The 19,166-nt window shown below is 35.1% G+C and overlaps 1 protein-coding gene across 14 annotated transcripts in view; it reads left to right on the forward strand.

The window, feature by feature from the left end:
• Positions 1-19,166, forward strand: part of DDX4 (DEAD-box helicase 4) — a 101,180-nt gene that overhangs the window by 52,539 nt on the left and 29,475 nt on the right. For 6 of the 14 annotated variants that reach the window (XM_045060742.1, XM_045060743.1, XM_045060741.1 and 3 more), the window contains 4 exons: positions 2,669-2,728; positions 11,729-11,830; positions 12,997-13,077; positions 14,053-14,115. In XM_045060742.1, coding sequence (XP_044916677.1) covers positions 2,669-2,728; positions 11,729-11,830; positions 12,997-13,077; positions 14,053-14,115 — 306 coding nt within the window. The remainder of the gene's footprint in view (positions 1-2,668; positions 2,729-11,728; positions 11,831-12,996; positions 13,078-14,052; positions 14,116-19,166) is intronic. The other 8 variants (XM_045060748.1, XM_045060749.1, XM_045060744.1 and 5 more) reach the window with 3 other exon arrangements.

Raw genomic sequence — 19,166 nt, forward strand, 5'->3', positions numbered from 1 at the left:
ATAGAAGCTATTACTTTGCATGCAAATGAATAGCATCTTTTGTGGTTGTTATTTGCCCTGCAGTCTTGTTTCCTCTAGCTGGTATAGCTTTTATCTATTGATAAAAGATGATAATACCCATTTCATAAGGTTTTTGTGAAGATTTAAAAAGTTAGTACATATTATTCATTTAGAACAGTGCTAAACTATACTGAATTCTATTACTATTAATTTTTAATAATTTTATGTGATATTATTTATATAAAATGCTATATGTGACATTTTTGCATACTAATATATATTTGATGTGTTTTATATAATCAATGTATTATGTATTATTTATATGTTTAAAGTGTCTTTATATTTTATTTAAGTTACATATTTTATACAGTTTTAGTGATTTTTATGTAATTAATAATATAATGTGGTCATAGCTGATGTTGGGATAATCTCTGTTTTTTATCCTTGGCTTTATCTTCTAACTCTACAGTGATTTTATTTTTTAACTTTATTTTTTAAAATTTACATCCAAATTCGCGTATGCTGCAGCAGTGATTTCAGGAGTAGATTCCTTAATGCCCCTTACCCATTTAGCCCATCCCCCCCCCCCACACCCCCTCCAGTAAACCTCTGTTCTCCATATTTATGAGTCTCTTATGTTTTGTCCCCCTCCCTGTTTTTATATTACTTTGGTTTCCCTTCCCTTATGTTCTTCTGTTTTGTCTCTTAAAGTCCTCATATGAGCGAAGTCATATATTTATCTTTCTCTAATTTCACTTAGCATAATACCCTGCAGTTACATCCACGTAGTTGCAAATGGCAAGATTTCATTCTTTTTGATTGCTGAGTAGTACTCCCTTGTATGTATGTATGTATGGTATGTATGTGTGTATGTATATATATATATATATACATATATATATGTATATACATATATATACATATATATATACACATGTATACATATATATATATACACACACACACATACCATACATACATACATATGTATATATATATACACACAAACATACCATACATACCACATCTTCTTTATCCATTCATCCATCAATAGACATTTGGGCTCTTTCCATACTTTGGCTATTGTTGGTAGTGCTGCTATAAACCTTGGGGTGCATGTGTCCCTTCAAAACAGCACACCTGTATCCCTTGGATAAATACCTAGTAGTGCAATTGCTGGGTCATAGGGTAGTTCTATTTTTAGTTTTTTGAGGAACCTCCATACTGTTTTCCAGAGTGGCTGTACAGCTTGCATTCCCATACAGTGATTTTTTTAAAATAACTTGTTATTTTGAAATAGTCTAAGACTTACAACAAGTTAGAGTTAACAAGTTAGAGTGTTTCCTTCACTCCTCTGCTAATATAATTGTGCACTTCACCCAACTTCTCCTAATGCCATTAGCCTATTTTAATTCCCAATGTGGTCAAAATATAGGTTTATTTTAGGGGAATAATTGGACAAAAATAATGTGAGACTTCTTTCTCCTTCTCACTTCTCAAATTAATTCATAGGTTGTTTTTTTTTTTTCATATAAGGCAATAAGTGTTAGCTGTCATCATTATTCCAGGGTGTGCTAACCTTTCCCCAATTTTTTCCTTCTTGTTAAGTTCCCTTGTAGTATTAAATCCTGCTTTCTAGAAAGTTGTCTGGTTGTTAGATTGTTCTTAAGGAATGTTTGGTAGTTGTTGACTTCATTTCAAGTAGGAGCCTGCAACAAGAGCTCTGGGTTATTTCTTATAGAACAATATTAATTGTTAAATTAGCATTTTTGCAAGGAACTTAACTGATAGCTTCTAAGCTGTCTAGCCACTTGATGACATTACTGTGACTTAAACTTCTCAGATTTTAAACATTTCATGACATGTATAAAGATCTCTTGAAGTCATTTCTTTATTTCCCAAATGTGGCTTTGTTGGAGTTTTCTAGAAAGAGTTTTGTAAAGTTATTACTAAAGGTCATATTAGTAACATATTTTTAAATTTTGAAAAATTAATCATTTGTTGCTCTCACCTATTCTTTCAAAATAAACATCTCTGGGGGTGGGTTCTAGGAATTTCCTTTTAACCACTTTCTAGCTTATTCTTAGCCTTCAGTGTAGTTATTCTCTATTTAAAAACTGTGGTAATGTTATTTGATAATGTCACTAAAAACAGAAAAGATGGGATATCTGCAAATTCTTTCATTAGGATGATTAGGGAAAAGTTAGCATTAAAAAAAAGCCTCTAATGTCTGAGGTTTATTAAGAAAGGCAAATTACAGAAATATTGATAGCGTTATAAAAAAAAATAGCCATGTATTTCTAGTGGCCTATGGCCTACATTTCAGAACCACTTGACTACTTAATATTTTAGATGTTTCTGAAACCATTTTTAGTCATACTAACATTTTGAAATTCCTATTTTTTGGCTTGTGTGTGGCACTTGGCAAAAAGTGAGTTCTCAATTGTATGCTTAACATTTAACATTTAGATATATTAAATGATTTGTATAGGGAGTTAACTGAATAATGTCTTTATATTTGTTGCTAAAATTGTTTCAAGAATTAAAATGTTATTTTACTTTAAGAAAATATTTTTTCACTAATTTGTCCTGTGACAGTGCTATTTAGATATTTCACCTTTAAAGTTAATTATTTAGATACTATTCACATGTTAAATTTTTATTCAAGAATCTAGTAATGACTGTGAAGATAATCAAACACGGAACAGAGGATTTTCCAAGAGAGGCGGTAAGGACCATATTTTGGAACAGTTTGTACTTACACTTTCTAATGTCATTGGGTTTCTTTCCCTGAAGATCTCCAGAATGTGCTATGAAGTACAGAATAGGGACTATGAGTTCTGGCCATTCACAATATATATGAACTGAGATGTCATTGTCTCTGAATAGAGTATTTGGAGATGAGGGAGAGGGAAGAAATTGTAGATTATTCTTTGTTCAAGTCTGGCAGTGCTCTATCATACTCTGCTAATCCTGCCTCTGATGAAGTTGAGGTGAGATAGTATAAACATTACCATGTTTAATTCTTGATAATCATTTATGGGTAGACATGTGGGTTTTATTTTTGATATTTCAACAACACATAGTGAACTTATAAAATGGATAAAAATTACTGAAAATCCTTACATTAAAAGATATTAAATCTCCTTATATTAAAAGAGTTTATCCTTAGGAACTATATAATAATCAGATACATTAGTATTTTCACCATAACTTGGGAATGGCTTTTTCCTTCCCTATTGAATAGTTAGCCCACGCTCCCTAGTGAAGCTAGGACTTGTGGACTTCAGTATAACCTTCTTAGGGCTGTAAGGTAGGGAGGAATTTGGTGGTGAATGAGGGATGGCTATTTACCTCATAAATTGAATTTTTTAATGATAATTGCAGGGGGACATGTAATAATGGCAAGGAAATTTAAGTAAAAACCAGACTCCCCTTTTAGAATTGCTTTTCCTTTAACAAGCAATTTTAACACTTAATATTCCTAAAGTATTGCTCTTAGTTTTAAATTTTTGGTTGTTTTCTTTAGAACAGTGAGTATCTTCCTCACTATTCTCTTTAAATCTACTTAACTCATACTTATGGGATGCAGTCAGAAGCCAAAAGCTCTATGTGCTTGATCCTGGCCTATTGACTAATACAGGGTGACTCACAGGGAAACAGTCATTTTTGAGTATTCCTGATCGCTGTTCTTTGGAGTTGTATACATTTGAAGGTAGGGAAAGCGTGCACATGGTGGTGAGTAAATACAAGTATGTGTGCATAAATAGAAGTGTATTTAAATTTATATTGAAATATGACATAAAGTACCAGACGTGTGCATGCATCATACATGTTCATAGGCATCCAGATCAAGAAGTAGAAATTACTAGCACCTCAAAAGTGCCTTTTATGATCATATTCACTCAGTAGCAAGTTGCCCACCACATGGGTAATTTGTATTCTGACTTTTGGCGGGACAGATTAATTTTCTGTTTTTGTACCTAATGTAAATGGAATCATACAACATGCTGTTTTGTCTCCAGCTTCTTTCTGCTTAATGTGTTTGTGAGATGCAATCATAGTGTTGGTTGCAGTTGTAATTATTATCATTACTATATAGATTCTTTTGTTTTACTGTTCTGCTGTACAGAACAGCACATGGCTGTTGGGATGTCTTCCAATTTTGGACTATTTTGAAACTGCTGCTGTGGATATTCCAGTACATTGCTTTTGGTGATACTGTTATATATTCAGAAATAGAATTGTTGACTCATAGATTTTGTATATTTTTTTTACTGTCAAATGTTTTCAAGATAAATATACTGAGGTACACTCCCACATCCTCACCTCACTTGGTATTTTCTTCTTAATTTTAACCATTCTGTTAAGTCTGTGGTAATACATTTCATTGTGGTTTTAACTTGCCTGTTCTTGATGGGCTAATAAAATGTGCAATGCATCGTATGTTTACTGGCGATTTGCACATCATCTTTTGTGTAGTGCTGATTGAAGTTTTTTGCCACCTTTTTTTGGGGTGTCTATTTTTACCTTTTTATTTGCAAATTAACACAGAAAATTTGCAAGAACAATAAAAATAACTCTTGGATAACATTTATATTTGGAGACTCTTTGCTCCCTTTAAAGTAATGGAGATAGTGTCTTCTCTTTTTCTTGTTAAATTTTATTTTTTTAGCTTCCACATTCAGATTGTGATTCATCTGGACTTCATTTTTTATATGGTGTAAGATAGGGATCAAGGTCCATTTATATTCCCCATAAGGGTGTGCAGTTGATCCGGTATCACTTTCTGAAAGACTTTCCCTTCCACTCTCCACTGCTAGGCTGCCTTTGCCCTAAATCAGGTGACAGTATTTATGTGGAACTATTCCTGGACTTGGTTCCTTTCCATTGGTCAGTTTCTGTATTTTCACACCTTTGCCATAGCCTAAATTAGTGTAATTTCATAATATGTCCTAATATCTGGTAGTGTAAGTCTTCCAAGTTTATTGTTCTTCAGTATTACTTGGGTTATTGTTAGTCTTTTGCATTTCCATGTGACTTTCAGATTCAGTTTATCAATTTCCAGGAAAAAAACTTAATGGGATATTTTGGGGATTGCACTGAATCTGTAGATTAGTTTGAAGAGAATGGCCATCTTTGCAAATATTGGTGCTTCCAATTCCTGAATATCCCCATCGTAAATCTTGAGTTTTTCCTATGTTTTGCAGTTTTCACTAATGAGTGATTATACGTCTTTCTTTACTTTAGTGTTTGATATTTTGTGATACTTATGTTTATTTATCTAATTTGTCATATAACATAAGCTTCACCATTTTGAGGTATATAATTCAGTAGTTTTAAGTATATTCGCTGTGTTGTATGTCAAATCATCACTCTTTAATTCCTGAATATTTCCTTCTCCCCACTCCCCAAATACCTTGTGCCTATTAGCAATTCATCACATTTCCCTTTTATCTCCATCCTTTAGCAACCCAACCACTAACTGACTTTCTGTAGCTATGGATTTGCCAATTCTGGACTTTATGTAAATGAAATGATATAATATGTGGTTTTTTTGTGTCTTCTTACCATGATGTTTTCAAGGTTTGTCCATGTTGTAGCATGTGATGGTACTTAATTCCTTTTAATGGCTAATTAATAATTCACAGTGTACCATGTTCTGTTTGTTCATCACCTGATGGATTATTGGGTTGTTTCCACTTTTGAGCTATTATGACTAATGCTACTATAAATATTTGCGTACAAGTTTTATGTGAACATGTGTTTTCATTTTTATGGTGTACATACTTAGGAGTGAAACTGAAAAATTGTTTCCTACAGCAGCTGCACCAATTTACATTCCTTCCAACAATGTAGGAGTGTCCCAACTTCTCTGTATCCTCACCAGTCTTTGTTATTGTGTGTCATTTTGGTAGTAGTGATCCTTGTGGGTGTAAAATGGTATCTCATTATGGTTTTGATTGGCATGTCCTGATAACTGTCATAAGACATTTGCCCTTTTCTGTCTGGCTTAATTCACTTAGCATAACGTTTTCAATGTTCATGTTGTAGTATATATCAGAACAAAGAACTTTTCTTTTTATGGTTGAATAATTATCCATTGTATATATAAAATGCTCTTATGTTCGTATGAACATTCATATATGTTTATCTGTTGGAGTCGTTGTTTTTGCATCTTTGGAATATATGCCTAGAAGTGGAATTGCCAGGAGATGGGACTGTAGTAAGTTGAAATATGCCACAGAGTTCACCGTTCTGAGAATCAGCTTAAAATATTCTCTGGGTTACTGCAAGTCTGATTAACTTTCATTTTGGAAAATTTTTATTCTGACAGTTTTTGTCCATTTTTTTTCTTTTTTTGGAGTAGCAGAATATGGAGTTTGTTACTTTGCCATTTTTGCTGATGTCATTGATCAATATCATTTAAAAATTTTCATTTTGTTTCCTGGTATATAGAAATATAATTGAATTTTATATATTGAAGGTTGAGTGACCTCACTAAATTTATGGTAAGTACTTTTTTAAATGAAGAAAAGATGTTTATATTTCTTTTACCCGAAGTTTAAATGATTTATAAAGTTACGCCTTTTTGAGGATTGTTACCAGACATCATTAAGAGCTGTAAGAGTTTGTCAGCTGTCCCTTATGAAATGCAGAACGCACCTCATGGAAGGACTAATGTGTCACCTTTAAAAATACATTAATGTTGGGGCGCCTGAGTGGCTCAGTTCGTTAACCGTCTGGCTTCAGGCTCAGGTCATGATCTCATGGTTTGTGAGTTGGAGCCCTGCGTTGGGCTCTGTGCTGACAGCTCAGAGTTTGGAGCCTGCTTTGGATTCTTTGTCTCACGCTCTCTGCCCCTCCCCCACTTGCTCTCTGTCTCTGTCTCTCTCTCTCTCAAAAATAAACATTAAAAAAAATTAATGTTATTTATGAAAAGTGACTTTTAAAGTGGTAAATTTTGAAATATTTCAATAACTCAGAAAAGCACAGAATATTCTATTACAAACACTTGAATACCACTACCTGGATTTAACAGGAACATTTTGTCATGTATATTTCATATATAAAAAGATACATAATTGTTGGAAGATTCATCTTCCCTTTATATTTTATATTTTCTTCTTCCCAGAGTTAATTTAACATTGGTGTTTGTATATATTTCATATTCATACTTTGATAAAAATTTATTATACCTTTTTGTGACTTATTTTTAAGATTTTATTTTTAGGTAATCTCTACACCCAACGTGGGAATCGAACTTAAAACCCTGAGATCAAGAGTTGCATGCTCTACTGACTGAGCCAGCCAAGCACTCTCCCTCTTTTTGTGACTTTTTTTATTCCTTGTTTTTAAAGATTTATATGTTGAAAGTGTAGATCTAGTTCATTCATTGTAACTTCTGTAGTGCTTTACTTACCTTTTAACCTCTTTATTTAAAAACAAATTATTTTTATGACCATGTGGGATACATAGTGTCCCTACCTTCAAACAAGAAGGTCATGCAGATTTTGAATTGTATGTAACATCCATGTTATTTTTACCTCAAGTTATTAGACTTCTTACATAACTGAAAATTGGCATTAGTTACAGGAAAAGGAAAGCATCTTCATTTAAATGTTTGTGTTTCTCTTGTGTACAGAATTATTAAGCTTTGGTACTAGAAGTACTGAGTCATTTTATAATCGTTGGCTCAGCAGAGAAGCTAGTTTTGAAAAGGAACCAAATTGAATTTACAGAAAGCAGTAGTGATTGGGAGCATAATGAATGGATTAAACAGATTAAAGATGAGTAGAATAAATGAGTCCATATAGAGATCTGAAGAAATTCTCAATTTGGGAATGGAAAACATGAAGATATCTTCTAGGGAAGATAAAATAAGAAGCTCTGTTACTCTAACATATGTCTCTATATCTCCTGAGGAAAGAACACAGAAGATGCAAGAGGGACGGGAAGAATACTATTCAAAGAATAGTTCAGAGACTTTTCTAGAGTTAAGGAGGCACAAGATTACAGAGAGAATTAAAAATTACACCCCTATATGTGTATTGAAATTGCAAAAATATGAAGATAGAAATATTTTGAACTATCAGAAAAAATACTGATCCACCTGTAAAAGAACATTAGATTGATAGCAGAACTTTTGTGCGTTTTTTTTTTTTTCCAATAAAGGTAGAGATCAGAATAGAGGAGAATGTAGAATTCTGAGGAGAATAGTTCTGAATCTGAACTGTTATATCCAGAAAATTTAGTTATCAGAGAGAAATAATACCATTGAGATAAAGACAGTGTTTAGTACTGTCATACCACTGAGGAAACAACTACTAAATCATATTTACTAGTAAGAGGAAACTGCAATAAGAAGTAGGAAGCAATGATGAACAAAACTAAATAAATACACGTTTTAAAAATGGTAAGCATCTTGGTAAGCCTAAGTAAGTATTGCTTCTAGAAGATAGTAATAAATGATGGTAATTAATTTAGGTGTTTTAGAAACAAAGAACCAACATACTAACAAATGAAAAGACTTTAGTTCTTTGTCACCTCAGTAGGAAAGAGAATGGATTGAAACTAATTTCAGGATTTCTTAAAAATGGTAAAACTGAAAGATAATAAGAAAAAGTACATAATGTATAACTCACTAGTGGAGGAAATCCAGTAAAAGGGCAAGACTTTGTAGTAAATAGAAAAGGTTGAAGATAATTTATTTTTTAATTTTTTATTAAAAAAATTGTTTTTGATATTTATTTTTGAGAGAGAGAGAGAGCACAAGCAGGGGGAGGGACAGAGAGAGAGGGAGACCCAGAATCTGAAGCAGGCTCCAGGCTTTGAGCTGTCAGCCCAGAGCCTGATGCGGCACTCAAACCCACGAACTGTGAGATCATGACCTGAGCTGAAGTTGGATGCTTAACTGACTAAGCCACCCAGATTCCCCTAATTTAAATATTTATAAAATATTCATGGTGAGATTGAAGGATATCAGTAAAGGCATAAAATGTAGCATTTGGGAAATCTAATAGAAGGACAGAAAGAACAAAAAAAGTTGAAAAAAACTCAGGAAAGAGAAAACACAAAAGAGGATGAAAGAAGTAAGAAATCCATGTCAGTAATCATAATATGTGTACAGTTACATGTATTTCAGTGCAGAGTTGCAAATAAAGAGCAAAATGTCAGTCCAATATTAACCCCCAAAAGCTGGTATAGAAATAGGAGACAAAATAGACTAAAGCAGACATATTAGGGATAAAGAAATAATTACCTAATGATAAAAGGCATGTTCACTGGGAAAATATTACAGTTTGGAACATGGTTTGAAATCTAACAATATATTCTTATGTATATAAAGCAAAAGTAGACATAATTACATGGAAAAAAATTGCAAATTCTAGTTAAACCATTAATCTTAGGTTTAAACCATTTTTCCGTTACAAACTGATAGAATGAGCAGACCAGAAATGAGTAAGACTATAGAGACTACAGTAGATTTGAATACTAGTTATTAAGCCTGATTTAATATTTCTGTTTGGAATAATACACACCCTTCTTTTACACATTCTTTTACAGCATCTAGAAAATAGATATAATTTTGCCATAAATTAAGGCCAAAAGAAAGTCTCAAAATATACTGTAGAATTTATCATATGCTATGTCCTCTTGTTAAAGTATTGTGAAAACAGAAATCCGTAATGAAAAGCCTAACCCTTGTGGTTTGGAAACTGAATTTCTCAATTTCTGAAAATTCATATGGAAATAATAAAGTATTTAGAACTGAATGGACAGTAAAAACATCAAAACTTAAGGGATACAGCTAAAGCAGCTGACTTTTTGAAGAATGTTTGTAGCCTTAAATGCATTGAGTAGAAAAGATATTAATGTATTCAACTTAAGTAATTAAAAAACTCAGTAGTAGGAGGTTAAAAAGATAATAGACATGAATGAAACAGATACAGTGGAGTGTTATTCACTAAAAGTGAATGAAGTATGCATCAACAAAAAGTTGAATAAAAGGAAGCAAGATAAAAAATACATATTCTATAAGATTCCATTATATAAAGCTCAAACACAAACTGAACAATATGTTGCATAAAGATATGCACATAGTTGGTAAAATTAAAATAGGAGCAAGGAAATGAGAAACAATTCAGGATATTGGTTGAGGAAGGGGGAAACATAGGGTGAAAGACTATACATGGTCTCCCTAGGTCTTGGGAATATTTTTAGTTTTTTTTTTTTTTTTAATATATTTATTTTTGAGAGACAGCATAAGCTGGGGAGGGGCAGAGAGAGAGGGAGACAGATCTGAAGCAGGTTCCACGCTTGTCAGCACACACTCCGACTTGGGCCTTGAACCCATGAACTTAGCATGACCTGAGCTGAAGTTGGACTGGGCTGGACCAGCTGAGCTACCCTGGTGCCCTGGGAACGTTTTTAGTTTTAAGCTGGCTAGTAGGTCTATAGGTTTTCATTTTATTATTCATGTGCTCACACCAAAGTAACATACCTTAAAAAGAAGTGGGTCAAAAAAATAAACTGTTTCTTGAGAAGAGATAAACTCTAACAAGGTTTATTCAAAGATAAAGAGGCACAAATAAATAATTTAGAAAAGGTGGATATAAGTATTGATAAAGAGATTGTTGCTAGATTGAGGAATCTAAGTTTGAGGTTGTAGATGTATCACCATGAATCTACCTTGAATTAAGTCTGCCCTATTTTATAAATAGGCTTTAAAAACACATATAATTCAGTATCAAGAAATACAGGTAGAATTTTTACCTTTATTGAGAAGTTTGTTTGTAAATAGTGGCAAATTCATAAACTGAATCTCACTTTCTTTATTTTCTGTCCAGTTGACGTTTCGTTTTGAATTGACCTTGTTCTGCCTTAGGTGGGATCATATGTTACTTGAAATATTTATACTGATTTTTGGTATTTAATTGAATTTAAAGTGTTTATAGTAGGAAATCAGGCTTTGTATATGTCTATATGTCTCTGCTTTGAGTAAGATGTTTTACTGTTTTCTGTAAAGAACAAATGTAAGCCTAGATTTATCTAATGCTTCTGTGCATTGTAGAAATGTTGTTAATGATACATTTGTGGTAATTTTCAGTGTTTTGCAAGTGGACAGTTTTTTCGTCAAAAAAAATTTTTTTTCAAATAAACTTTTCATCTCAATGTGGGGCTTGAACTCAAGACTCTGGAATAGAGTCCCAAGCTCTACTGACTGAGCCAGCCAACTAACTACCTCTGGTTATTTTTCGTTTTGATTCTCAGAAAGCAGTGGGTTTTTTCTTTTTTTAAATTGTAGCTATATCTGTTTATGGTAGTGAAGTTGAACATTTAATGTTTATTTTTAACAGAGAGAGACAGACAGATTCAGGGACAGAGCGTGAGTGGGGGAAGGGGGAAAGAGAGAGGGAGACACAGAATCTGAAGCAGGCTCCAGGCTCCGAGCTGTCAGCACAGAGCCGGACATGGGGCTCGAACTCACAGATTGCGAGATCATGACCTGAGCCAAAGTCGGACGCTCAACCAACTGAGCCACCCAGGTGCCCCAAAGTTGAACATTTATAGGTCAAATATGGCATTTCTTTTTAGTAACTATTAATGCCTTAAAATACGTAAAGTTACTGAATTATGCAAGGCTTAAAATAAATTTGGACACCATTTCTCCAAGATTTCTTTGTTGTTATTTTGTGTTGTTCTTGTGTGTGTTTTCATATTATAGGCTATCAAGATGGAAATGATTCAGAAGCTTCAGGGTCATCCAGAAGAGGTGGAAGAGGTGGTTTCCGAGGTCGCCGTGGAGGATTTGGTCTAGGAAGTTCAAGTTAGTAGTGAATTGCAAATGGTGTGCTTTATCTGTTAAGAAGGAAATGATAAAAAATAAAACCTATCAGTTAAGCTTGTTGAGAGGATTGTATGAGAAGAGCTTACACTGTAGCTGGTATATAATTGCTTACATTATATATGACATTTTTAGACACATATCTAATTGCATACCTGTTGGAATAGATGAGTCTTTATAGAAGTTTGTGTGACTCAGCTCTTTAATCTTACTTTGTTTTTTTGTTTTTTTTTTTAGAGTTTATTTATTTATTTTGAGAGAAGGAGAGAGCGGGAAAGGGGTGGGGGTGAAGAAAGAATTCCAAGTGGACTCTGCTCTGTCCACACAGAGCCCAATGCAGGGCTCAAACTTACAAACTGTGAGATCATGACCTGAGCCAAAACCAAGAGTAGGGTGCTCAGCCAGCTGAGCCACCCAAGTGCCTAATATTACTGTTTTAAAGCCTTCATCATAAAAGCCAACCTTAGAAATAGGTAGCCTTCTCTAAGACTGTACCCTCCTTTATACCCTCTTTTACCAATTTGGCTTTCTAACAACTTCAGCCATCGTTTCTTAGAGCTAGGGGTATTGACTTCAGAAGTCACTGCTGGATTGCGTGTGTCTCTTAATGGAGGAGGAAAGATGCGTGGTTTTGGAAGTCAAAACTAAATCTGTAATAATTTAATAGATGTATAGGAGATTAGTGAATTGTCACTTTTAAAAAAGTGTAAGGGTCTAGGGGTTGTTCAGGACTTGTAAGGTTTGATTTAGCAACAGTGGGAGCAAGTGGGTACTGTTCTGGAGAATAAGCAAAAAGGCTATGCAATGTGAAGTTTCTGGGGCAGTAGCAGTGCTATTTTTTGGAGGTTATTTAACTTTTGTTTATGTGATATTTTAACATAGTACTGGCCCTAACTTTTTAAAAAAATAATTTTAATAAAAGTTTTGAGAAAGTCATTTGTAATTCAAAGAAATAATTATGGAGAAATCCTTTGTGTGATTCTTAGAAAAATGCTCATTGTGATTCCTTTACAATTTAAACTATTTTGCCTCATATCTTTAACTTCTGGCACTATCACTTGATTTTCTTGTCACTCTTTTAGATTTTCTTCTCTTTATCATTTTAAAACCTCTTAAAAGTAATATAATCTTATTATGTACAAATACAGATAGTGAATATGAACAAGATGAGGGGATGCAGCGTGCTGGTGGCCTTTTTGGTTCTAGAAGACCAACTTTAAGTGGTGCAGGTGAGAAATAGAATTTCTTATTGAATGTTAAACATTCATATATGTTTTTAGCTCTGCAATTAGTAAACTAATAGATGTATTTAAGTATACTTGGTTAGCTCATAATTTTCTATGATTTTTAGATCTGCTTTTTATACATGGGCAGTTTTGCCTTCCTTATAAAATTTGTGCACTGTAAATTATTTCTTCTCTCTTACTTACCAGTTAATTTGATGTATAAATATAGCTTGAATTGGAGGAAGGAAAATGAAGTTTGCAGTGGTTTCAAAGAAAGAACTCTTTAGGTGATTTGAGGAGAAAATGAAAAAACACAGCAACACAATTGTTGATAAAAATGTGCAAATGTGTATATACTGGTACATCCAAACCATAGACTGTTATTCAGTACTAAAAGGAAATGAGCCATCAAACTATGAAAAGACCTGTAGAAACCCTAAATGCATGTTACTAAGTGAAAGAAGCCAATCTGAAAAGGCTACTTAATAAATACTTTCCAACTTTAAGACATTCTGGAAAAGGAACAACTTTGGAGAAGGGTAAAAAGAATAGTGGTTGCCAGGGGTTGGGGGCAGGAAGGAATAGTATGAAGGATTTTTAGAACAGTGAAAATACTTTGTATGATACATCAATGGTGGATACAAGTCATTTTATGTTTTTTCAAACCCATAGAATGTATAACACCGAACGTGAGCCCTACTGTAAACTTTTAATATGATAAACTTCTAATGTTGATAATGGGGGAGGCTGTTAAAATGTGAGGGCAGGAGGGAGGTATCAGAGAAATCTCTGTTCCTTTCTCTCAATTTTTCTGTGAACTTAAAACTCTCTAAAAAAAAAAATGAAGGCTTTAAAGTGTTCACATGAGGAAAAGATTTAAATTAAATGTAGAATTAAGAGATGGATGGACAAAGGGACCAGGTATCCTCAGTACTCAGTATTTGAATAGAAATAGCTATATGTCTAAGTAATCTGCAGAACAATGCGTTACAGGTAATGGTGACACTTACCAAAGCAGAAGTGGCAGTGGAAGTGGACGAGGTGAGTTTTTACTTGGTTTACCTACAAGGGGTTAACATTATTGTAATCCAAATTTAATTTTTTTTAATCTAATTTTTTTCAATATATGAAATTTATTGCCAAATTGGTTTCCATAAAACACCCAGTGCTCATCCCAAAAGGTGCCCTCCTCAATACCCATCACCCACCCTCCCCTACCTCCCACCCCCCATCAACCCTCAGTTTGTTCTCAGTTTTTAAGAGTCTCTTATGCTTTGGCTCTCTCCCACTCTACCTCTTTTTTTTTTTTTTTTCCTTCCCCTCCCCCATGGGTTTCTATTAAGTTTCTCAGGATCCACATAAGAGTGAAACCATATGGTATCTGTCTTTCTCTGTATGGCTTATTTCACTTAGCATGACACTCTCCAGTTCCATCCACATTGCTACAAAGGGCCATATTTCATTCTTTCTCGTTGCCACGTAGTACTACATTGTATATATAAACCACAATTTCTTTATCCATTCATCAGTTGATGGACATTTAGGCTCTTTCCATAATTTGGCTATTGTTGAGAGTGCTGCTATAAACATTGGGGTACAAGTGCCCCTATGCATCAGTACTCCTGTATCCCTTGGGTAAATTCCTAGCAGTACTATTGCTGGGTCATAGGGTAGGTCTATTTTTAATTTTTTGAGGAACCTCCACCCTGTTTTCCAGAGTGGCTGCACCAGTTTGCAACCCACCAACAGTGCAAGAGGGTTCCCGTTTCTCCATATCCTCTCCAGCATCTATAGTCTCCTGATTTGTTCATTTTGGCCACTCTGACCGGCGGAGGTGATATCTGAGTGTGGTTTTGATTTGTATTTCCCTGATGAGGAGCGATGTTGAGCATCTTTTCATGTGCCTGTTGGCCATCCGGATGTCTTCTTGAGAGAAGTGTCTATTCATGTTTTCTGCCCTTTTCTTCACTGGATTATTTGTTTTTCGGGTGTGGAGTTTGGTGAGCTCTTTATAGATTTTCGATACTAGCCCTTTGTCCGATATGTCATTTGCAAATATCTTTTCCCATTCCGTTGGTTGCCTTTTAGTTTTGTTGGTTGTTTCCTTTGCTGTACAGAAGCTTTTTATCTTCATAAGGTCCCAGTAGTTCATTTTTGCTTTTAATTCCCTTGCCTTTGGGGATGTGTCAAGTAAGAAATTGCTAGGGCTGAGGTCAGAGAGGTTTTTTCCTGCTTTCTCCTCTAGGGTTTTGATGGTTTCCTGTCTCACATTCAGGTCCTTTATCCATTTTGAGTTTATTTTTGTGAATGGTGTGAGAAAGTGATCTAGTTTCAATCTTCTGCATGTTGCTGTCCAGTTCTCCCAGCACCATTTGTTAAAGAGACTGTCTTTTTTCCTGCTTTGTCAAAGGTTAGTTGGCCATACATTTGTGGGTCCAGTTATGGGGTCTGTATTCTATGTCATTGGTCTATGTGTCTGTTTTTGTGCCAATACCATGCTGTCTTGATGATTACAGCTTTGTAGTAGAGGCTAAAGTCTGGGATTGTGATGCCTCCTGCTTTGGACTTCTTCAAAATTACTTTGGCTATTCGGGGCCTTTTGTGGTTCCATATGAATTTTAGGATTGCTTGTTCTAGCTTTGAGAAGAATGCTGGTGCAATTTTTTTTTTTAATATATGAAATTTATTGTCAAATTGGTTTCCATACAACACCCAGTGCTCATCCCAAAAGGTGCCCTCCTCAATACCCATCACGCACCGTCCCATCCCTCCCACCCCCCATCAACCCTCAGTTTGTTCTCAGTTTTTAACAGTCTCTTATGCTTTGGCTCTCTCCCACTCTAACCTCTTTTTTTTTTTTTTCCTTCCCTTCCCCCATGGGTTTCTGTTAAGTTTCTTAGGATCCACATAAGAGTGAAACCATAGGGTATCTGTCTTTCTCTGTATGGCTTATTTCACTTAGCATCACACTCTCCAGTTCCATCCACGTTGCTACAAAAGGCCATATTTCATTCTTTCTCATTGCCACGTAGTATTCCATTGTGTATATAAACCACAATTTCTTTATCCATTCATCAGTTGATGGACATTTAGGCTCTTTCCATAATTTGGCTATTGTTGAGAATGCTGCTATAAACATTGGGGTACAAGTGCCCCTATGCATCAGTACTCCTGTATCCCTTGGATAAATTCCTAGCAGTGCTATTGCTGGGTTAGGGCAGGTCTATTTTTAATTTTCTGAGGAACCTCCACACTGCTTTCCAGAGCGGCTGCACCAATTTGCATTCCCACCAACAGTGCAAGAGGGTTCCCGTTTCTCCATATCCTCTCCAGCATCTATAGTCTCCTGATTTGTTCATTTTGGCCACTCTGACTGGCGTGAGGTGATATCTGAGTGTGGTTTTGGTTTGTATTTCCCTGATAAGGAGTGACGTTGAGCATCTTTTCATGTGCCTGTTGGCCATCCGGATGTCTTCTTTAGAGAAGTGTCTTTTCATGTTTTCTGCCCATTTCTTCACTGGGTTATTTGTTTTTCGGGTGTGGAGTTTGGTGAGCTCTTTATAGATTTTGGATACTAGCCCTTTGTCCGATATGTCATTTGCAAATATCTTTTCCCATTCCGTTGGTTGCCTTTTAGTTTTGCTGGTTGTTTCCTTTGCTGTGCAGAAGCTTTTTATCTTCATAAGGTCCCAGTAATTCACTTTTGCTTTTAATTCCCTTGCCTTTGGGGATGTGTCGAGTAAGAGATTGCTAGGGCTGAGGTCAGAGAGGTCTTTTCCTGCTTTCTCCTCTAGGGTTTTGATGGTTTCCTGTCTCACATTCAGGTCCTTTATCCATTTTGAGTTTATTTTTGTGAATGGTGTGAGAAAGTGGTCTAGTTTCAACCTTCTGCATGTTGCTGTCCAGTTCTCCCGGCACCATTTGTTAAAGAGAGTGTCTTTTTCCATTGGATATTCTTTCCTGCTTTGTCAAAGATGAGTTGGCCATACGTTTGTGGGTCCAATTCTGGGGTTTCTATTCTATTCCATTGGTCTATGTGTCTGTTTTTGTGCCAATACCATGCTGTCTTGATGATGACAGCTTTGTAGTAGAGGCTAAAGTCTGGGATTGTGATGCCTTCTGCTTTGGTCTTCTTCTTCAAAATTACTTTGGCTATTCGGGGCCTTTTGTGGTTCCATATGAATTTTAGGATTGCTTGTTCTAGTTTCGAGAAGAACGCTGGTGCAATTTTGATTGGGATTGCATTGAATGTGTAGATAGCTTTGGGTAGTATTGACATTTTGACAATATTTATTCTTTCAACCCATGAGCATGGAATGTTTTTCCATTTCTTTATATCTTCTTCAATTTCCTTCATAAGCTTTCTGTAGTTTTCAGCATACAGATTTTTACATCTTTGGTTAGGTTTATCCCTAGGTATTTTATGCTTCTTGGTGCAATTGTGAATGGGATCAGCTTCTTTATTTGTCTTTCTGTTGCTTCATTATTAGTGTATAAGAATGCAACTGATTTCTGTACATTGATTTTGTATCCTGCGACTTTGTTGAATTCATGTATCAGTTGTAGCAGACTTTTGGTGGAGTCTTTTGGATTTTCCATGTATAATATCATGTCATCTGCAAAAAGTGAAAGCTTAACTTCATCTTTGCCAATTTTGATGCCTTTGTTGTCTGATTGCTGATGCTAGAACTTCCAACACTATGTTAATCGACAGCGGTGAGAGTGTACATCCCTTTTGTGTTTCTGATCTCAGGGAAAAAGCTCTCAGTTTTTCCCCATTGAGGATGATGTTAGCTGTGGGCTTTTCATAAATGGCTTTTATGATGTTTAAGTATGTTCCTTCTATCCCGACTTTCTCGAGGGTTTTTATTAAGAAAGGATGCTGAATTTTGTCAAATGCTTTTTCTGCATCGATTGACAGGATCTTATGGTTCTTATCTTTTCTTTTATTAATGTGATGTATCACGTTGATCGATTTGCGAATGTTGAACCAGCCCTGCATCCCAGGAATGAATCCCACTTGATCATGGTGAATAATTCTTTTTATATGCTGTTGAATTTGATTTGCTAGTATCTTATTGAGAATTTTTGCATCCATATTCATCAGGGATATTGGCCTGTAGTTCTCTTTTTTTACTGGGTCTCTCTGGTTTAGGAATCAAAGTAATACTGGCTTCATAGAATGAGTCTGGAAGTTTTCCTTCCCTTTCTATTTTTTGGAATATCTTGAGAAGGATAGGTATTATCTCTGCTTTAAACGTCTGGTAGAACTCCCCTGGGAAGTCATCTGGTCCTGGACTCTTATTTGTTGGGAGATATTTGATGACTGATTCAATTTCTTCGCTGGTTATGGGTCTGTTCAAGCTTTCTATTTCCTCCTGATTGAGTTTTGGAAGAGTGTGGGTGTTTAGGAATTTGTCCATTTCTTCCAGGTTGTCCAATTTGTTGGCATATAGTTTTTCATAGTATTCCCTGATAATTGCTTGTATCTCTGAGGGATTGGTTGTAGTAATTCCATTTTCATTCATGATTTTATCTATTTGGGTCCTCTCCCTTTTGTTTTTGGGGAGTCTGGCTAGAGGTTTATCACTTTTGTTTATTTTTTCAAAAAACCAACTCTTGGTTTCATTGATCTGCTCTACAGTTTTTTTAGATTCCATATGGTTTATTTCTGCTCTGATCTTTATCATTTCTCTTCTTCTGCTGGGGTTAGGCTGTCTTTGCTGTTCTGCTTCTATCTCCTTTAGGTGTGCTATTAGATTTTGTATTTGGGATTTTTCTTGTTTCTTGAGATAGGCCTGGATTGCAATGTATTTTCCTCTCAGGACTGCCTTCGCTGAGTCCCAAAGCGTTTGGATTGTTGTATTTTCATTTTCCTTTGTTTCCATATATTTTTTAATTTCTTCTCTAATTGCCTGGTTGACCCACTCATTCGTGAGTAGGGTGTTCTTTAACCTCCATGCTTTTGGAGGCTTTCCAGTCTTTTTCCTGTGGTTGATTTCAAGCTTCATAGCACTGTGGTCTGAAAGTGTGCATGGAATGATTTCAATTCTTGTATACTTGTAAAGGGCTGTTTTGTGACCCAGTATGTG

Source organism: Felis catus, chromosome A1 (genome assembly GCF_018350175.1).
Source record: "Felis catus isolate Fca126 chromosome A1, F.catus_Fca126_mat1.0, whole genome shotgun sequence".
Lineage (NCBI taxonomy): Eukaryota > Metazoa > Chordata > Mammalia > Carnivora > Felidae > Felis > Felis catus.